We start from the raw sequence: 17,481 nt of genomic DNA, 5'->3' as shown, positions 1-17,481 counted from the left end.
ATGTTTAGTCAGCTGTACGCGATTGTTTTCGCACCTTCCACCACAATCAACTTGTCAGTCAGCGTTCAATCCGCATTCTCGTTGTTGATCTCGTTTGTTGTGCGATCGCCTCGTTTGTGTAACGAATCGAGTTGATTGTCCGCGACAATGCTACAGTCAACGCGGACGTTTGCGCGTTTTTAGTGTGCGCTTGTCCGCCGCCGCGGCGACATCACGCTACTAATCCATAAATATTATTAAATCGGGCCTCCAAATACAAGCAAAATCTTCATCTGCAACTGAAAAATTCACCGTGTGTGCATCCCACGACGATGCTATGATGTAAGCACTTTAAAACCCATCAATCATCACCAAATCAATCAAAATCTCTGCGTTTTTTAGTCACACTCATCGAATATAACCACCAACAGCTGTAAAAATGACCAACCAACTCAATTTCAACGAGACCATCGAATGGGGCGACCACATGAACAACTCGTGGTCGATTAAAGACGCTGATAATCTCGCCTCGCGCGATGTCGTCCAAGCTATGTACGAAAGTCTGCTCACAAACAAAGAAATCAAACAAATTCCAGACTCTGTCATAACCTACGCTGATATTCAACTCTTGCCTGATTTTCTCTACGAACTGCCACATCAGAGTGAACTGGAGCAGTATGTTGTGTGTCTGCTCACTAGTCAACTGGAGCTTGCCAAGAACGTCTCGTCGTCAACTCCGTTCGCCACCATTTTGAAACAGCGCTTGTTGATTCTCAAACGCATCTATCACGCGCTGGTTGCCCGCTTTCACGAGTCTGAAAAACCACAAGTAAGCACATCAAACACAAATATAAGTACTACAGGTGTATCTGGACAGTTGGAGCCTTTATGCGGATCACAAGCACTGCTTGAAATCGGTGTACAGTCAGGTTTGAGTTTACTCTTTGCGTTATTACGTCAAAACTGGCAGGATTCTTCCATGTTGGGTATGCAACCGCTATGCAACCCTGTGTTACAAACAGCCAATGAGATTATCGACTTGTTTCCGCCATTATCTCTATCGAACGACACGCAAATCACTCCGTTGGGTATCAAATGCCTGCATAAAGTGTCTGCGTTCTTGAAAGAAGTTGTTTTGAAGAATAACACGGTCGATACAGCTGGTAGGATACTAGCTTCTGAATTATTACTTAGTTTATCACTGCAAAGAGGCTCGTTGAGGTATTTACTCGAATGGATAGAGATGGCGTTCGACGCAATGACAGTTGACACCGAAACTGAAATCACCAGTGCGAAATTTAACCTCAATTTGAGTTTAAAACTGAATCAGACGCAGCCTTTAGAGGTTAATGATTGTGATGAAGAAATCTCACTCTATGACGGTGCGTATAGACTCATGGAGCGTCTGGTTGAAATGGCGATTGACTACGGTGACAGTTACAACGCTGCAACCAACTCTACACACACATCACCAGTGAATACAACCGGCGAAACAAATGAATCCAGTGATGTATTCGTCTGGGGATCAAATTCATCACATCAACTCGCCGAGGGTAACCAAGAGAAGATTATGATCCCGATCAAGAGTAAGGTATTCCAACAGGTGCAGCAAGTGGAAGCCGGTCAGTATTGCACGTTTATTATCCATTTCGACGGGAAAGTAAGCGCATGCGGGAAAGGGTCCTACGGTCGTTTGGGGCTCGGTGATTCCGCGAATCAGAACCTCCCAAAGCGGGTATTGATCGATACGAATGTAAGAATGGTCTCCAGTTCAAAGGGTAGTGATGGTCATACTTTAGCTCTGACTGATGAGGGTAGTGTGTATTCATGGGGAGATGGTGATTATGGTAAACTGGGTCATGGCACCTGCACAACCCATAAACAACCCAAATTGGTCATGGCTCCATTCACCGATAAGGTTATTAAATGTATACAAGCTGGTTATCGGCATAGCGCGGCTGTTTCCGAGGATGGGTTGTTGTATACCTGGGGAGAGGGTGACCATGGTCGATTGGGACATGGTGATACCACTGGTAGGCAGATCCCGACCTTAGTTAGGGATTTAACTAATGTGGGGAGTGTTGCTTGTGGTTCCGCGCATACCCTAGCGGTTGCTAAGGATGGTAAAACGGTTTGGTCCTTTGGCAGTGCGGATTCCGGCCGTTTGGGGCATGGGATCATCGCGAAAGTGTATAGACCCAAGGTTATCGAAGGTCTCCAAGGGTTGAATGTACGGAAAGTATGCGCAGGCGCTCTGTTTTCAATGGCGTTGACAAAATCCGGTCAGGTTTATACCTGGGGAAGTGGGGCTTCACTTGGTGTGGGATCAACTGATACCATGCATCTATCTCCTACTTTGGTGAATGAACTAGGGGCGTATAGAATTGTGGATATAGCTGCGGGTGATGGGCATTGTTTGGCCCTAACGGATGAGTATGAAGTGTTTGCGTGGGGGACAAACGCGATGGGTCAATGTGGGCAGGGTCATACCAATGGTCCAATTACACGCCCGCATAAGGTTAGTGCGTTGAGTGGGTTCCATATTCGGCAGATAAGTGCAGGGACATCTCATTCCTTGGCCTGGACCAGTATCCCGCTGGAGAATCAGCAAATTACCAGGCATAAACCCTTTTGCTTGGATCTACATGAGAAGACTTTTGAACTGCTGAAGATTTTCTTGGATAAATACGCGAAGGATTTCTACGCCCCCCAGGTCCCTAAACCCTTTAAAACCTCCCAGGAGCATCATAAGTTTGTTCTGCTGTGTTTGAAACTCCTGCAGACCCATTTGACACTTTGTAAAAGTGGGGGACTAGGGAAGAATATCCTGGGACCCAATGCGAAACCATTGCGGGGTATTTTGTTTGGGTTGATTGATACCAGTACCCCTGCGGATATTGATGCAAAGGTTAGGGATGTTATCTGTGTGGGGGCAGCGTTACTCCTGCCGGATTTAAAGGAGCGCATTGAATTGCTCAATGAGCAACTGCCAATTGGTGAGGATCTTTCCCAGGGGAAGGAGAAACTCCTCCGGATTATTCTTCATAGTCTAGAGGAACCCGGGCAGGTTGCAGCCCTTTTGGGTTTTAATAGTGTACCAGAAAAACTGGACCTTAATCATTTACACCTCACCGAGGAACTGATGAAGACCCTTTTGGTCACGTTCAGTTGTCACACTGAAGAGATCCTTGATAGTGCAGCGGAATATGTAGAAACCAACAAAACCCATCAGGAGTTGGATAAATGGAAGACCCCTGCGAACCCACATACACCTCTATTGAGGAAACTCTTGTCCTCACTCCAGAATCATCTCCTAGCTGATTTCGTTAGTCAGAACATCCAGAAACACCCTTTGGATGTCAATATCCTTCGTAATCATCTTAACCATCTATTCCCTCTTGCTACCAAGATAATCACCAAAGCTAAGGAAGTGGTTGAAGGTCACATGATCGCCCTGGACCTACTCTTCAATGCTCTGCTAGAATCAATCGCAGGATCCATGTTATTAAAAGTCCTCAACTCCTTACTATTGATGAATAGCTCCTTCATGAAAGACATGCTCCCAATGTTACTGGTACTCATGGAAGCCCTGGACCAACTCAACAGACTCCTCCCCATCGATGTCCTCAATGACATAGACTTCATGTCTTCAGGATCCGCAACTCCTACTTTAACCCAACTCACTGATCAAGCCTGGATATGGTTAACTGACCTGGAAAAGACCTGCTCCCTCTTGATAGGACAATGCCTAGGTGGGATACTCATCGGGGAACCTTTGGTCAAGTCCGAAGTATACGCTGCTAAATGGATGTCCAATGTGGTCTTCTCCAATGGCATCTCCGAGGATAAACGGGTGTATGTCCATCGGATCAAACAAATCTCCTACTTTGTGATGGCCAACTGCCATGAGCAGATCTTCAGCATCATCGGGAACTTTTCCAATGATCAACACAACAACCTCAAAGTTGCTTTGAACCTGCCTGATCAATATGATGAAGCATGTGCTTGTGATGTAGAAAAACCAGCGGATCTAGACACTGGGAACTTTTACACCGCCATGATTGAAGCCGCAGGGATAGAAATTGATCCTTTTTATATCGAAGATGATAAGGATACATTGATATTAGACACCATAGTCAGGTGTTTCCTCTTTACATGTCTCAAACACTTTGGGTTGTTGGACAGGAGTAAGGATAACGAATACATGCAGGAGATTTATAAGTCCGCTTTGACCTTGAGACAACTCCTGATGAACATCGCTTGTAACTCCAAATGTAACGAAACAGACTCCTCCTCGGAGACCAAAGAAGGCAAATCCGATACGGATGAAGACGATGACGAGAAGGATTTCTACGAGGGGGTCAACTACACAGATTACAAATTCTACACGTATTGCAAACACCTACTAAGCAGGACATTATATGTTTTACTATGTCTGGAACCTTTAAACTTTAGTAATGATCAATTAAAGTCTACAACAGAAGATTACAAACAGGGACATGCGCATTACATCAACACCTATGAAGTTCCTGTGAAGAATGAAACCATGAGGAGGTTATGCGCATCCCTATTGAGTTTTGTCTGTGATGAACCAGCAGATAAACAACCCCTGAGTAACAACTCCATGAATGGCTGGTCTACGGAGTTACCAGTGATCAATGACGCTTTGCATATTCAAAAAGACCGCGCAATTGATCGCCTCAACGCCCTGGAGTTGATCTATGACCTCATGTTGAAGAGTAGGAATGACCCGAGTATAACCGTACATAATTGTATACAACAACAGTTGTTAGCAGGGTGTTTTGGTATGTTTAGCACCAAATCCGAAGAATCCTGCACTCAGTTACATCATTATCTTGAAGGGATAAGTGCGTCACCCGTGAGGATACAGGAGAATATCCGTAAGGTTGTACACAACATTTATAAATTATTAGTGGAGTCACTCCAGGCGAATTCAAGCGATTGTAGTAAGAAACAACTTCAATTATTGACGATTTTTTCATTGAGTACAAGATATCATGCGAATGATTTAACCCTGGTGATTGAGAGTGGTCTCCTGCCGATATTGATGGATATGTATAATTATCTCATGGTGCCGAAGCATATTATTAGTAAAACGCAGATGTTGAATGTTGCTGCGTTGAGATTAACGCATATCCTGGCGATGTCTTGTTGTATACACGCCAGAGACATCTCTGCGGCGAGTGTGGAAAGTGTGATTGACAAGTTATTCCTGCAGTTCTCGAATATTGTCACCAATAAACCCAGTCTGGATCATGATCAGAAGAATCAGAGTACTTTTATACGTTGTAAGAATAACTACGATCGATTACTAGGTGATTTTTTGGTGTTTTTACGCATGATTGCCAGTGAGACTTTGATACAGAAGTATCTAGCGAAGAAACATTGGATTGATGTGTTGTTTCACGTGTTGCATAGCCAAAGATCTGATTTGGAACTGAGGTTAAGTTTGTACGGACTCAGACCCAAGTTGATTGTGCTGCAGATATTGCAAATCATCCTGCCGGGGTTGAAGAGTAAACATTTAGACACACCGCAGAGGTCGAGTATTGTTGATAAGTTATTCACGCAGTTGTCGTTTGAGGTTTGGGGGATTATCAACGCGCTGGAACGCGATGATGTTAAAGAAGAGCAGGGGATTATTGAAGATACGTATGTATGGTTGCCTATGTTACATGTACACATCATAACCTTTTTATATATATTTTCAGGAAAGATTCACAAGAAGAAGATAATATCGTCATTGAAGACTTTGGTTTCGATCAGGAAAAATGCACGAATTGTTTTATTGAATACAATTTAACTCTGGTGCATGACGCTGGTGGAAGAGGTTATGGTTTAGGTTTGAGTGCGATGAAAAGCGGATGCTACCAATGGAAGATTCTAATCGTCAAGGAGAATAAGGGTAATGAAGGGACCTGTATCGGTGTGGCACGCTATCCGATACAGGATTGCAGTCATCGCAACACTAGGGACATGTGGTTGTACCGAGCGTATTCCGGAAGTCTCTACCACAATGGCGAATGTGATTTATGTCTAGAAAGTTACACACAAGGTGATTATATCACTGTGGTGCTGGATATGGAAGCCAGGACGCTGAGTTTTGGTAAAAATGGCGATGAACCTCGTGTGGCGTTCGAGAATATTGACGCGACTGAATTATACCCTTGTGTGATGTTCTACAGTACGAATCCTGGGGAAAAAGTTAAAATAACTGATATGCAGGTAAATTATTCACACAAAAAAAAGATTTATAAAAGTTAATATTAAATTATGTTTAGGTTATCGGTCACCAGAGGGCGTATCAAACCGGCGAGCCGGAATTAGCACCTATGCCTTCCGTTCTATCTGAATCCATCATAACCTTAATTCGTAAACTCCACGTGTCTAATACCTGGGTGGATGATATAAATTCCGCGATAATTCATCGTTTAAAAGAGATTAAAACTCTGTTTCCAATGAAAAACGCCGCGGCAATTGACATAACCTCAAATGTAGACGAACCTAACCAAAATATCGATTTAGAAAAACTCTGCTCGCATGTATGGTCCGCAATGGCGGTGATAGGCGGGTTTGATCGTGGTCTGCGCATGGGCGGCTTCTGCAAGCTGAAATCATCCGGAAAACGTGGTATTGTCCTTGGAATAGTCAAACCTGGTATTATACCCGTCAAAGTCCAATGGGAACCGGACGGGGAGATCACCGACGTGAGTTCCCCGAGTCAAATTGATTTCATTGAACCGCCACCGTTTAATACCTATCGATTAGTTGGTTTAACCCCGGAGATTTTGACACATTTATCGCGTTTGAGTGGGATTACAGATGAAATCACCATGCCGATTGTTAATCTGACAAAGAAGAAGAAGAATTGCTGGTTCCGGAGAATTTTGTTGATAAACGCAGTCAACCAGCGTGGAAATCCAGCTCGGATTCAAAACTCATCGGTTTGGGTCATGATGGTTCCAAAGGTTTGGCACGCACGATGGAATCCCTTACAGACGAGATGGTTTCTTCAATTTTGGATGAAGTGAAACGTATTTCTGAAAAATATCAACAACCCAATCGGATACACGTTTGGATGACATCGAAGCGAAGAAATGCGCGGAGTTAAAACGCAGTGAAGCGCGTTTACTACAAAATCGTTTGTTAAAAATCGAAGCGAACGTTATGCAACTCTCCTTCCTGCAATTCGCAGCGCTCAAGTGCCTACATTCGGTACTAACATCAAGTAAATACTCTGAATTGTTTCTGGTTTCGAATAATTTTAATCTAAAAGTGGCGAATGAAGAAATGCGCGATGTGGTTAAGAATATCATGCGGAATATCGTAGAAAAGAGTATCGAACAGAGTAAGCTACGGAATGTTGTGAGTATGGACGAGATGGAGCGCGCCGCGAGTGTTTTACACGCGAACTACATAAAATGTAAGATCAACGGCATGTATAGTGACTTTAACGACGCACCCGAACGCAAACCCGCGGTGAAAACACGGAAAAAGTCGGTGTGTTCGCTGCACAGCGCGAATTTAACCTGTAGTGGTGGGGGTAACACCTCCGGTGGTAATAATAACACTAGTGGTGGGGGTAATGGGGCAGCTATGGCGGGACAGATGTTTACATTCCGCCCGCCGACTTCTCTAGCGGTGAATTCGTCTTCTCCATGGAATATTCTTGACCCATATTCTGCATCTCAAGGTTAGTCAACTTTTAAATTTCTTTTTTTTATGTTTAGAGGTTATATTTAGGTCCTATGTATAATTTAGTTCAATCATCGTCCACTCCGCGCGCGCGTCGTTCGATCCTCTTCAGTAATTCCGAAATAGAAGAAGATTTATGGTCCATACGTCGCAGATCCAACTCCCCACCACCTCCACCAATAGCCGCGCCTTTGTTAGAAATGGGTTTCTCCCTGCGGCATATTCTAAAAGCCATCGCAGAAACGAAAAGCTCCGGGGAGGTAAGTGCGCATACTATAAACATGCTTGCCACGTGGATGATTGAACACCCTTCGTTGGATACCTGCGTTGAGGAAGACCCAAGAGTTGGGGAATGTCTTTCCACGCGTAGAAATAGCGCAGGTGGGTCTGGATCCTGTTCAGGGTCAAATTTAGGTACGGCTAGTGGTGTTGGTCTACACCAACCTTCAAGTTCTTCATCTTCTGCACGTGCAGGTGCTTTGGATGATCAAGCACAACCACAATTATTGATGCGGAATATTTTCGCCACGCCCAAGTTGCTACAACTGAGGAATTTAGCGATGATGAATAGACGTATACAGAACACTTCGGATGATTCAGATGTAGCGGGATCTGTTTCCGGGGCAGGGTCTTACCCTAGTAGAGTATGTGGGTTGGGTATGCGCAGGAGGGGATGTCCGGATATACGCGGATACTTTGCTGAAAGATCATCAGAACGAAGCAGGGATAGAGATCGTGAACGTATGCATGTGAGGGGAGAAGCACATCCCCTAATCGCCAATGTTTTACCCTCCAGTGATAATCTGGAAGCCCTGGCGAGTGATCGAGATGTCCCCTCTTGTTCCACAGATGACCCTGGGTCTTCTGCGTGTCCCTGTCATGATTACGAGGTGAAACTGCGTAATTTCCTCACGAATTCATGCGGGACCAAACCAAAGTGTCCATGTGCACGTGCCCTAGACACCTGCGAGTGTACCACGTGTCAGAATCAGACCCAATCTGAGCCTAACAATCGCATTAGTTTACTTAACCTCATCGCGCCTGATTTGGTCTTTGATGAGAATAATAAAATCGAACAGGATGCTTCTAACCTCAAATTAGGTTCGGTTTCTGATTTGCTGGAGTTGGATGATGTGGAGAAGATCAAGGCACACTTTGGGTTGAGTGATACGGTGTTTAATCCAAGCCCATTGAGGGTTGGGACACTTATGGACTTTGATCCTCTGGGTACGGCTGCAGTTGCGACGATAAACTACGATTCACATCGCCAGAATGAGTACGAGATGAAGAATCTGGGCACGCAGGCTTCGTTCATCAACTACCCGCATGACCGCATCACTGCCTACAAATTCATGACCAGATCCATACACATCCTGCTATGCAGGAGTATAATTTTGAATGTTTTATCTTTACTTTCATCGACGAATTCGGTTAATCTGGTGAAGAGTCTGGAGGTTATTGGGTTGTATGATATCCGGAGGGTTGTCCGCGTGATGACCCTCACTGCGATGAACCGTGTGGAGATTACTAACTCCCTGTTAAGGCAACCGGATGCTCCTTTACCTTCGTTGAAAAAGGTTTCAAGTTGTCTGTGCCTATGTCCGCCGCGGAAAGCACTTGTTTGGATAATTTGAGTATTGCCATCGCTGCGCTTGCCCAGAATGATCTGGATTCTTCCAAGTTGGTGGTTAATATGTGCACCAGGGATTTGATCCTCACTGCATACACGCCCAACACCTCGAAATGTGCGTTTGCTGTAACCCAGGCACTGGTCTCTATTTTGTCTACACATGGAGGTTGTTCTCTTCTGGACCTCCCCAAAGAAGAAACAGACACCTCTGATGGTGCGACTACTCCCAGTCATGTCCTAAACTCGAATGCGTTGAGTCTGGTCAATGCCCTAGCTGCCTTCCTGATGTCCCAAAGGGTTTCGCATGAGAACCGACAATGGGCCGCTCAGCAACTCTTCAAATGTGTCTCAACCAGGATTAAAATCTTCTCGGGACCTACTTCAGAACAGGTAAACTACGCGGATTTCTCCAATTATCTCCCGCAGAGGAATATTATCACCATGGAGGGTCATGATAATCGCGTGAGTTGTGTGAGTTTCAACCATCACAATGGTCTCCTTGCTTCCGCCGGTTATGATAGTACGGTGAGGATATGGGAGTTTGATAATGAACACCACCCGTTTTTGAATTACACCATGGTCTACCCATTGGAACACACGTTGGTGTTTCATGAGTCTATTGATGTGTATGGTTGTGAGTTGAGGGATAAATTGATCGCGGATGTGAAGTGGTCCCCGAGGGGTAACTACATTGCGGCTGCCATGGGTAGTGTGATTAACATCTGGCCCATACCCATGGTGAGTCATGAACAGGAAGGGTATAGGGATTGGTATATTGTGGACCAGCATGAGTTGGTCACTTGTATTGCTTTCCCCGGGTGAAGAATGACAGCTCAGCGGAGTATTTGTTGGTGGGGCGTGTTGATGGTACCGTTTCCCTGACGTCTATATTCCGAGATACAAAGAAATCAGATGTTTTGGTTAATTATTCAATGGAGAGTGATACCATGGTGAGGTTTATCGAGTGGTACCACGAGCAGGAAGCGTTTGTGATTGGCTTCCTTGATGGTACCCTAAAACTGGGGTATTTGCATGTTAACACCCGGATTGTTACGGTGAAAGCCCATGAGGCTGAGTTGACTGGGTTGCGGTATTGTTCTGAAGGTGTACTCATTGCAACCGCATCCACTGATTCAACGGTGAAGATCTGGAAGGAGGAGAATCAGAATAGTCTGCAGTTATTACACACCCTGAAACATGACCATGTGGTATCATGTCTGGAATGGTCTCCTATAGTTGGTAACCTCACCACACCTTACCTCCTAGCAACCGGGACTGTTTATGGTACCATTAATGTTTGGTTACTACCGGATGCGAAGAATATTCAGGTATCCCCTGTGTTGGTGTTTGCTAAACAAGGTCACAGCTATGAACCGGTAACCACTTTGACCATTGATCCCATGGGTTGTCTCTTGGCCAGTGGCAGTCTGAAGGTGGTCAATTTATGGTCGCTAACTGATGGGGTCCTAGCGCATACCATCACTGGACCCGGCGGTGTTACAACTAATGGTCTCACGTGGAATAGACACAATAAACTCTGCATCGCTTTCAATAGATCCAAAGATGTCACCCTTTTAGAATATAGTCTACAGGACTACCAGGATTATCGACCTGTATATGTCGCGAGGAGTGCCCTGCTTAAAAATGGCATCCGGGGATTGTCCACAGCGCCATTCCTGAAGACCTTGATCAATCAACTGCCGAAAATGTTGATGGAGCAGTACTACAATGAGAAGCTCCACGTGCAGACTGGTCTCCAGTTGATGCATTCGAATTACCTGAAGAGTTTAACCTCCCTGGCTCTGCTGCTGAACCTAAACGATGTGGTTTACACCAAGTTGAAACCCATGAATATGCGGAATGATGTGGTGCCCGAAGCCCAATGGTTGGACACCTTTGCCACCACTGCTAGGATATCAGAATCATTGGTCAAGAGAACCGAGTTACCCTTAGGGTTGTTGAAGGATGTGGATGATGAAGAGAAACTAGCAGCTGCCCAGAATACCTTCTGGAGTGTGAAGCAAGACGAGCAGATTATGGATTGGGTCAAGCAACGTCCGCAGGACTGGCAGATTGGTGGTAAATGTGTTGCATACATGTGGGGGTCAAATAGATATGGGCAATTGGCAGCAGCGACTGCAAAAGTGCTACACCCATGGAGGTTGACTCATTTGCTTCCGCGAAGAAGATTGTCTGCGGGCATAACTGCACGTTTGTCATTCAAGCCAATGGGACTGTATTGGCATGTGGTGAGGGGAGTTATGGGAGACTTGGGCAAGGAAACAGTGATGACCTGCATAACCTCACGGTGATCTCCACTCTGCAAGGGTTTGTCATCACAGATCTTGCTACTTCTGTGGGTTCGGATGGGCATAGTCTAGCACTGGCGGAGTCTGGTGAGGTGTTCTCCTGGGGAGATGGGGATTATGGTAAACTGGGTCATGGGAACAGTGACCGTCAAAGGAGACCTCGACAAATTGAAGCGTTGCAGAATGAAGAGGTTATACAGGTTTCATGTGGGTTTAAACACTCTGCAGTTGTGACAGCTGATGGTAAACTCTTCACATTTGGTAATGGTGATTATGGACGTCTTGGACTAGGGAGTACCACCAATAAAAAACTCCCCGAACGTGTGACCCTTTTGGAAAACTATAAAATTGGGCAGGTTTCCTGTGGTCATAATCACACCGCGTGTGTTTCCACTGATGGTAGACGAGTCTGGACCTTTGGGGAAGGTGATTATGGTAAACTGGGTATAGGTCACATCGCTACCAAGTCCACACCTCAACTGGTAGAGTCCCTGTATAATAAATGTGTGAAAAAAGTGGGCTGTGGGACCAACCTGACCATATTCCTAACTGACCTGGGGAAGATCTACGTCGCTGGGACGGATAGGTCCCACTGGCAGGATGCCACCAGCAAACGAGGAGATTTCCGCCCGCAGGAGTTGCTCTGTTTCGCTGGGCTGACCTTCAAAGACTTTGCAATTGGGACTGAACATGTCCTTTTCCTCTCCACCTGTGATAAGGTCTTCTCATGGGGGGTTAACAGTGATGAACAACTGGGGATCTTACACTCGGTCCTCTGGCAGCCGGAAATCGTCACCCAATTGACCAATAAGGGTGTTAAGCAGATTTCTACAGGTAGGACACATTCAGCTGCCTGGACAGCTGAACCCATGGCGGGTAGACAACCCGGGATTACGAATTCATTGAGTTTTGGTCTTCCGGAAGACATACCCACTCAATATGAACACCTACAAGGTTTGGCCATTGAAGCCATCCAAGCCAGGTTGAGATTCCTGCATAGTTTCTCGGATAAGTTGTACAACTGCTGGACCCTGATGCCCTTGAGCACCCAACAGAGTGAACTTAACATGCCACCACTAGAGGGACTGGTCTCACCTGTTCTAAGACCTCTACTAGCACCTAGGGTTTACACCCTGCCATTTGTAAGGTGTATTGGTAAGACCATGGTCCAAGGGAAGAATTATGGACCACAAATCATCGTGAGGAGAATAGCGCATAAAGGTCACAAGCTAAGACCTATTTTTATCCAAGTAGCGAAACAGGTCATCGAGATCCGCGCGACTGATCTACGCCTACCTTCAAGGGCATGGAAGGTCAAACTTGTAGGTGAGGGTGCAGATGATGCAGGAGGTGTCTTTGATGATACCATCACAGAAATGTGTCAGGAGATTACTTCAGGTGTGGTCCCACTTCTGGTACCCACCCCGAATGCGGTGCATGATGAGGGTTACAACCGCGATAAATATTTATTCAACCCGGATCTAATCGGGGAACAGGACTTGTCATGGTTTAAATTTCTGGGTGTTTTATTTGGTGTGGCGATCAGGACCAGGAAACCCCTGGCGTTACCACTTGCACCCTTGATTTGGAAGCTGATTGTTGGTGATCCAGTGACAATAAGTGATTTACACGAAACAGATTCAATGTACGTGCAGAGTTTGAGGAGTATCAAGGATATTCATTTGTCCGGCGTGACTGAGAAGGATTTCCACGATGTGATCCCGCTGGATTGCTTCGAGGGTAGTAGTTGTAATGGTAAGGTGGTACCTATTGTCCCGGGTGGTAGGAGTATTCCATTGACGTTTGCTACGCGGCAGCAATATGTCGATGCGGCGATCAAGTTCCGTTTGGAGGAGTTTGAGCTGCAAATTGCGGCGTTGCGCGAGGGTATGGCGGGGATTATTCCGGTACCATTGCTGTCGTTGATCACGGCTGATCATATGGAGCAGTTGGTTTGTGGCATGGCGCATATATCGATTTCACAGCTGAAGAAAGTTGTGAGGTGGGTTTATTTACTTTTTTATTGATTTAACCTTAAATAATGTGTGTATTTTGGGTAAGGTATCGTGAATTGGATGAGAATCATCAAATGGTTAAGTGGTTATGGGCTATCCTCGAGGGTTTCACCAATACAGAGCGTGTGTTGTTCATGCGGTTTGTTTCGGGCCGATCTAGACTTCCTGCCAACATGGCTGATCTGTCACAGAGGTTTCAGGTATGGTGTATGATGTGTTGCCTATGTTACGCATATTTATATACATATTTAAACATGTTATAGTAGGTATTAATATTTTAAATTTTGTGTTTTTGTAGGTTATGAAAGTTGATCGTGCTGCAAATGGTCTCCCAACAGCACAAACTTGCTTCTTCCAACTACGCCTACCGCCCTACACGAGTATGGAGATAATGGCGGAACGTTTACGTTATTCAATCAACAATTGTCGCTCGATCGACATGGATAACTATATGCTTGCGCGGAACACGGACGTGGGGCCGGGTTCCGAGGACGAGTATTAATCAAGCAACTGTGATTATAATTCTATTTATTTTAAAAAGGAGTGCCCAGTACAGAGACGGTTGCAGACATGTTGATTTTATTCTCATGCAGAGTTTTTATTTGATTTGATTTAATTTGATCGCGCGTGAAATTTATTTATAGAAGTTGTTTTGTTATTTCTCTGGGCTTATAAAGAGTTTGATTGGATGTGATTAGTCAATACTTAAACTGCGGAAGGATCCTTGCATCCCGAAGAGATTCCCACCGCCACCGCCAGCATTACAGTTTTCCGATGGACGACGATTCTCATCCAAGCGCCATCTGGTGTCATCCAGGTAGAAACTGCGATGACGTTGTACTTTCAATCGCCATTCTTCTTTGATTGATTCCATGGTCACGTTCAATGTGCCGCCGTATTCTTTCGGAATCAATTCCGGTGAGATATAATCGAAGAGTGTGGAAGAGTTTGGTGCATGAAATATCAACTAAAACATATATTTTTAATTTTATTTAGTGTTGTTTGTAGTTTTTCAACTTACAAGTTTGGCAACCTCGCTTTTAAGAAACGGCCGCACGATTGCCATGCATTTATCCAGCAATGGCGTCGTGTTTAGTACGTGAATCTGCCGCAAACGCACCGGGTGCGCCTCCTGCGTATACACCATGTATTTCTTAACCAATGGTAGCGTTACCTTTGTGATATGACGAAGTGTGGTGTTATTCATGTCGAAAATAGGCACTTCCCCATCGGACATTTCACGATCAAACGACATGCGGTAATCAGCGACCATGAAAAACGCTTTTAGGACGTCTGCATAAGCAAAACGATCCGGGTCCGAGTCAGCGAGACGATAAATGAAGAGTTTATGCTTTTTTTCGGTTAATTTCGGTAACGGACAAAAATCCCTACAACATAACCTCAAATTATTACTTCTTATCATATTATTTTAGTTATATTTACAACTTACACTAAGTTAAACACGTTTTGGATTTCATGCAGGTCCGGATCACGATTATCGAAGATTTCCGGCGCTTGCGAACGCAGAGTGTAGTTTAAATCAATCAAAGCTTTCGTTTTCTCAACGCTGTGGAAAGCGCTGATGATGAAACGCCGTAAAAGTTGATCCTCTACACAAACAACAACAATTAAACTAATTTTTAGTTAAATCTCATTAATTTTACCAATATTCTGCGGTAAATGCGGTTGTTTCATCAGCCATGCTTTAATCAACTGCAATAATTGTTCTATATCTTCAGATTTCTGTTTCATATCGCTGTTTTCCCCAAAATCTGAAACAATCAGAAGATTTCTTCGACTTGCACCAGTAGAGTCCAGCCAACAACTGATTAATAATAATCTTATAATACAAATCGCGAATTTCTCGTTTTGTAACGCGCATACTTTCATCTAACACAGCGTGAGTACAAAATAAGTGAATAGATGTTAGTTTTATATTGGTTTATATTAGAAAGTTGAAATGGTAACACTCGGTGGATGTATTCCTGCTCCAAAGTGAGTGTGAAACTGTTAAACTAAGGAAATGCGTGCTCATTCACGTACACGTACGAGTGAAAATTGTGTCCTACAATTTATAAATTACCAGCTTAAATAACCAGCAGCCACTTAAGGCATGTAAAATTGATTTTATGTAATCTCTGTTAACTTACGCGTTAATGTTGTCATTATAATTCAAGATGGCGTGTGGTGCAACCAATGCGGTAGAAACGCGACTGAAGTTATTACATTCGCGATATGTATTCGTGTTTTGAATCATCGTGTTCACGGTTCGTTTGCTTTTGCTCCTTTTCTTGCAGTTCTTCTTATGTGAATAGAGAAAGTCTTTCGCGTGCAGTAGCAGTAGTTATAATTTACACCGATTGCTTTGTAAGATAAATTTGGTGTATATTGGGTTGCCTACTTTTATTACACAAAAACAAAATACGTCCCTGCTGTCACATTCTGTAAATGTAACGAAATTATTAGTTCACCCTGTGAGACATCACATTTTTCTATAATATATTTGTGCCAATGTTCTCTTTATGTAGATTGTCAAGCAGTTTAAAATTCGTGCGAAGGTCACCCATACATACACACACACTCACAGAACCCAAAAATCATCATTCTATCAGTAATGTCAGTGCGCAGTCTTGTTGTGGTGAATCTTGTGGCTAAATTGTGTCGTCGCGATGTCTTTTCAGCTGTGAGGTGCTTCTCGCGTAAAAGCGTGCCCTCTGATGGCACGTACAAACCTGTCAAGCCAAGAAAACCGAAGAAAGGTAGCATTTTGCGTATTTTAGCTAAGATAACCTTCAAGATACAATCAAAATCGTCATAACAAGGACATATTTCATCATTTTATTTATTTTGTATTTGCAGATGACACTGCCTTAGCATGGAGAGACACAAACTTTGATATTTTGGCCTCCAAATGGTTTCCGTTCTTTCTGCCTGGAAATATTGGTCCTGCTTGGGTGGATACCTACACCACCATCAAGGATACAAGTGTTAATGTCCTAGAAGATATAGAGAAGGTATTTTTATTGTATTTATTGATTTAAACAAGTATAAATTGTGTTTTTGTGTGTTTAAAGAATGAAAACATTAGTTATAAAATACAAGCCTGCCCACAAGTGTTAAGACACACAGTCAGTGACTTATTTCCATCCAGGAACTTTGAGCAGGCTGTTCTATCTGTTATTACACTCACAATCAAGCCGGATCTCAAGCTGCTCAGGAAGAATACAGAGATTGAAACTGAAAAATTAGCCCAATTGGTAATTTGGTGTATAATGGGTTGCCTACCTATTTTTAAATCTGACATTTGTGCTTTAGTTTGTTTTAAGTGCAAAGCAGGTGTGCCAAAAGTTGCGAAGGATGGGTTACTGGGCGGATTTTATTAATCCGTTCTCGGGTAAGCCGTACTACACGTTGATACCCACCGATGAGTTGTATCAAACGGACGAAAAGTTTCGATGCTTGGATTTTCAAATCTACGAAATCTCCGAGTGTTGCATCGTGTCCAATGAGGAAGACAAAACAAAACGTACATTTGCAGGTATATTAGTTATTATTTCTAATGATAATTAGTTATTACGTGGGTTGTGTGTGTGTTTTTCTTGTTTCTTGTTCTCAGGAAGTTTGTTTACGAACGCGCCTTCGGACAAGAACGACCTCAATACGATCATGGCGGCGACGAGCGCCGACTCAACACGATTCTAGTGCAAATTGCTAGTGTTAAAACAATTTATATTTATAGAAATATGACATGTAGGTTCAACGTGAGTCCGTCTGTCTCTAAACCATTAGATTATAGTTAAATCAATGAAAATTTTGTTTGTAAAACCGCAGT

At 44.0% G+C, this 17,481-nt stretch overlaps 3 protein-coding genes across 4 annotated transcripts; 2 read left to right on the top strand and 1 right to left on the bottom strand.

Annotated features, from left to right (window-relative positions):
* The first annotated feature begins 36 nt into the window (after positions 1–36).
* On the top strand, positions 37–14,338 carry LOC135800425 (probable E3 ubiquitin-protein ligase HERC1). Its single transcript, XM_065313661.1, is given in 12 exon segments — positions 37–321; positions 382–5,652; positions 5,712–6,225; positions 6,282–6,855; positions 6,858–7,040; positions 7,043–7,693; positions 7,762–9,246; positions 9,249–10,139; positions 10,142–11,455; positions 11,458–13,636; positions 13,696–13,849; positions 13,948–14,338. Coding segments are annotated over 11 exon segments (13,383 nt in total). The 5' UTR covers positions 37–321; positions 382–418; the 3' UTR covers positions 14,152–14,338.
* Positions 14,161–16,098, bottom strand: LOC135800428 (retinol-binding protein pinta-like). Of its 2 annotated transcripts, XM_065313665.1 has the most exons (5): positions 15,800–16,098; positions 15,314–15,421; positions 15,100–15,259; positions 14,671–15,037; positions 14,161–14,616 (listed from the first exon to the last, which is right to left on the bottom strand). In XM_065313665.1, the coding sequence occupies exons 1-5, from the start codon at positions 15,813–15,815 to the stop codon at positions 14,344–14,346; spliced, it is 924 nt and encodes a 307-aa protein (XP_065169737.1). In that variant the 5' UTR covers positions 15,816–16,098; the 3' UTR covers positions 14,161–14,343. The 2 variants fall into 2 exon arrangements, with proteins under 2 accessions (XP_065169737.1, XP_065169736.1); XM_065313664.1 differs by lacking the exon at positions 15,800–16,098 and having other exon boundaries at positions 15,314–15,569.
* LOC135800430 (cobalamin trafficking protein CblD) lies at positions 16,079–17,460 on the top strand. The gene is made up of 5 exons (XM_065313668.1): positions 16,079–16,408; positions 16,509–16,663; positions 16,724–16,906; positions 16,965–17,187; positions 17,266–17,460. The coding sequence occupies exons 1-5, from the start codon at positions 16,264–16,266 to the stop codon at positions 17,349–17,351; spliced, it is 792 nt and encodes a 263-aa protein (XP_065169740.1). The 5' UTR covers positions 16,079–16,263; the 3' UTR covers positions 17,352–17,460.
* The last annotated feature ends 21 nt before the right edge of the window (positions 17,461–17,481 follow it).

This window comes from Atheta coriaria, unplaced genomic scaffold, assembly GCF_025399875.1.
Source record: "Atheta coriaria isolate IRGN ID8LTWV9N9 unplaced genomic scaffold, Caltech_Dcor_3.1 hic_scaffold_10_pilon, whole genome shotgun sequence".
NCBI lineage: Eukaryota > Metazoa > Arthropoda > Insecta > Coleoptera > Staphylinidae > Dalotia > Dalotia coriaria.
The sequence above is the reverse complement of the archived record's forward strand: the minus strand, read 5'-3'. Positions and strand labels throughout refer to the sequence as shown.

Excerpts from the sequence above, each read along its gene's own strand:
- LOC135800428 (XM_065313664.1), bottom strand. The coding sequence starts at position 15,539 with ATGAAAGTATGCGCGTTACAAAACGAGAAATTCGCGATTTGTATTATA. Across the intron at positions 15,260-15,313 it reads GCATTTACCGCAGAATATTG|AGGATCAACTTTTACGGCGT; the intron begins GTAAAATTAATG and ends TTGTTTGTGTAG. Across the intron at positions 15,038-15,099 it reads CAAAACGTGTTTAACTTAGT|GGATTTTTGTCCGTTACCGA; the intron begins GTAAGTTGTAAA and ends GTTATGTTGTAG.
- LOC135800430 (XM_065313668.1), top strand. The coding sequence starts at position 16,264 with ATGTCAGTGCGCAGTCTTGTTGTGGTGAATCTTGTGGCTAAATTGTGT. Across the intron at positions 16,409-16,508 it reads GCCAAGAAAACCGAAGAAAG|ATGACACTGCCTTAGCATGG; the intron begins GTAGCATTTTGC and ends TTGTATTTGCAG. Across the intron at positions 16,664-16,723 it reads TCCTAGAAGATATAGAGAAG|AATGAAAACATTAGTTATAA; the intron begins GTATTTTTATTG and ends GTGTGTTTAAAG.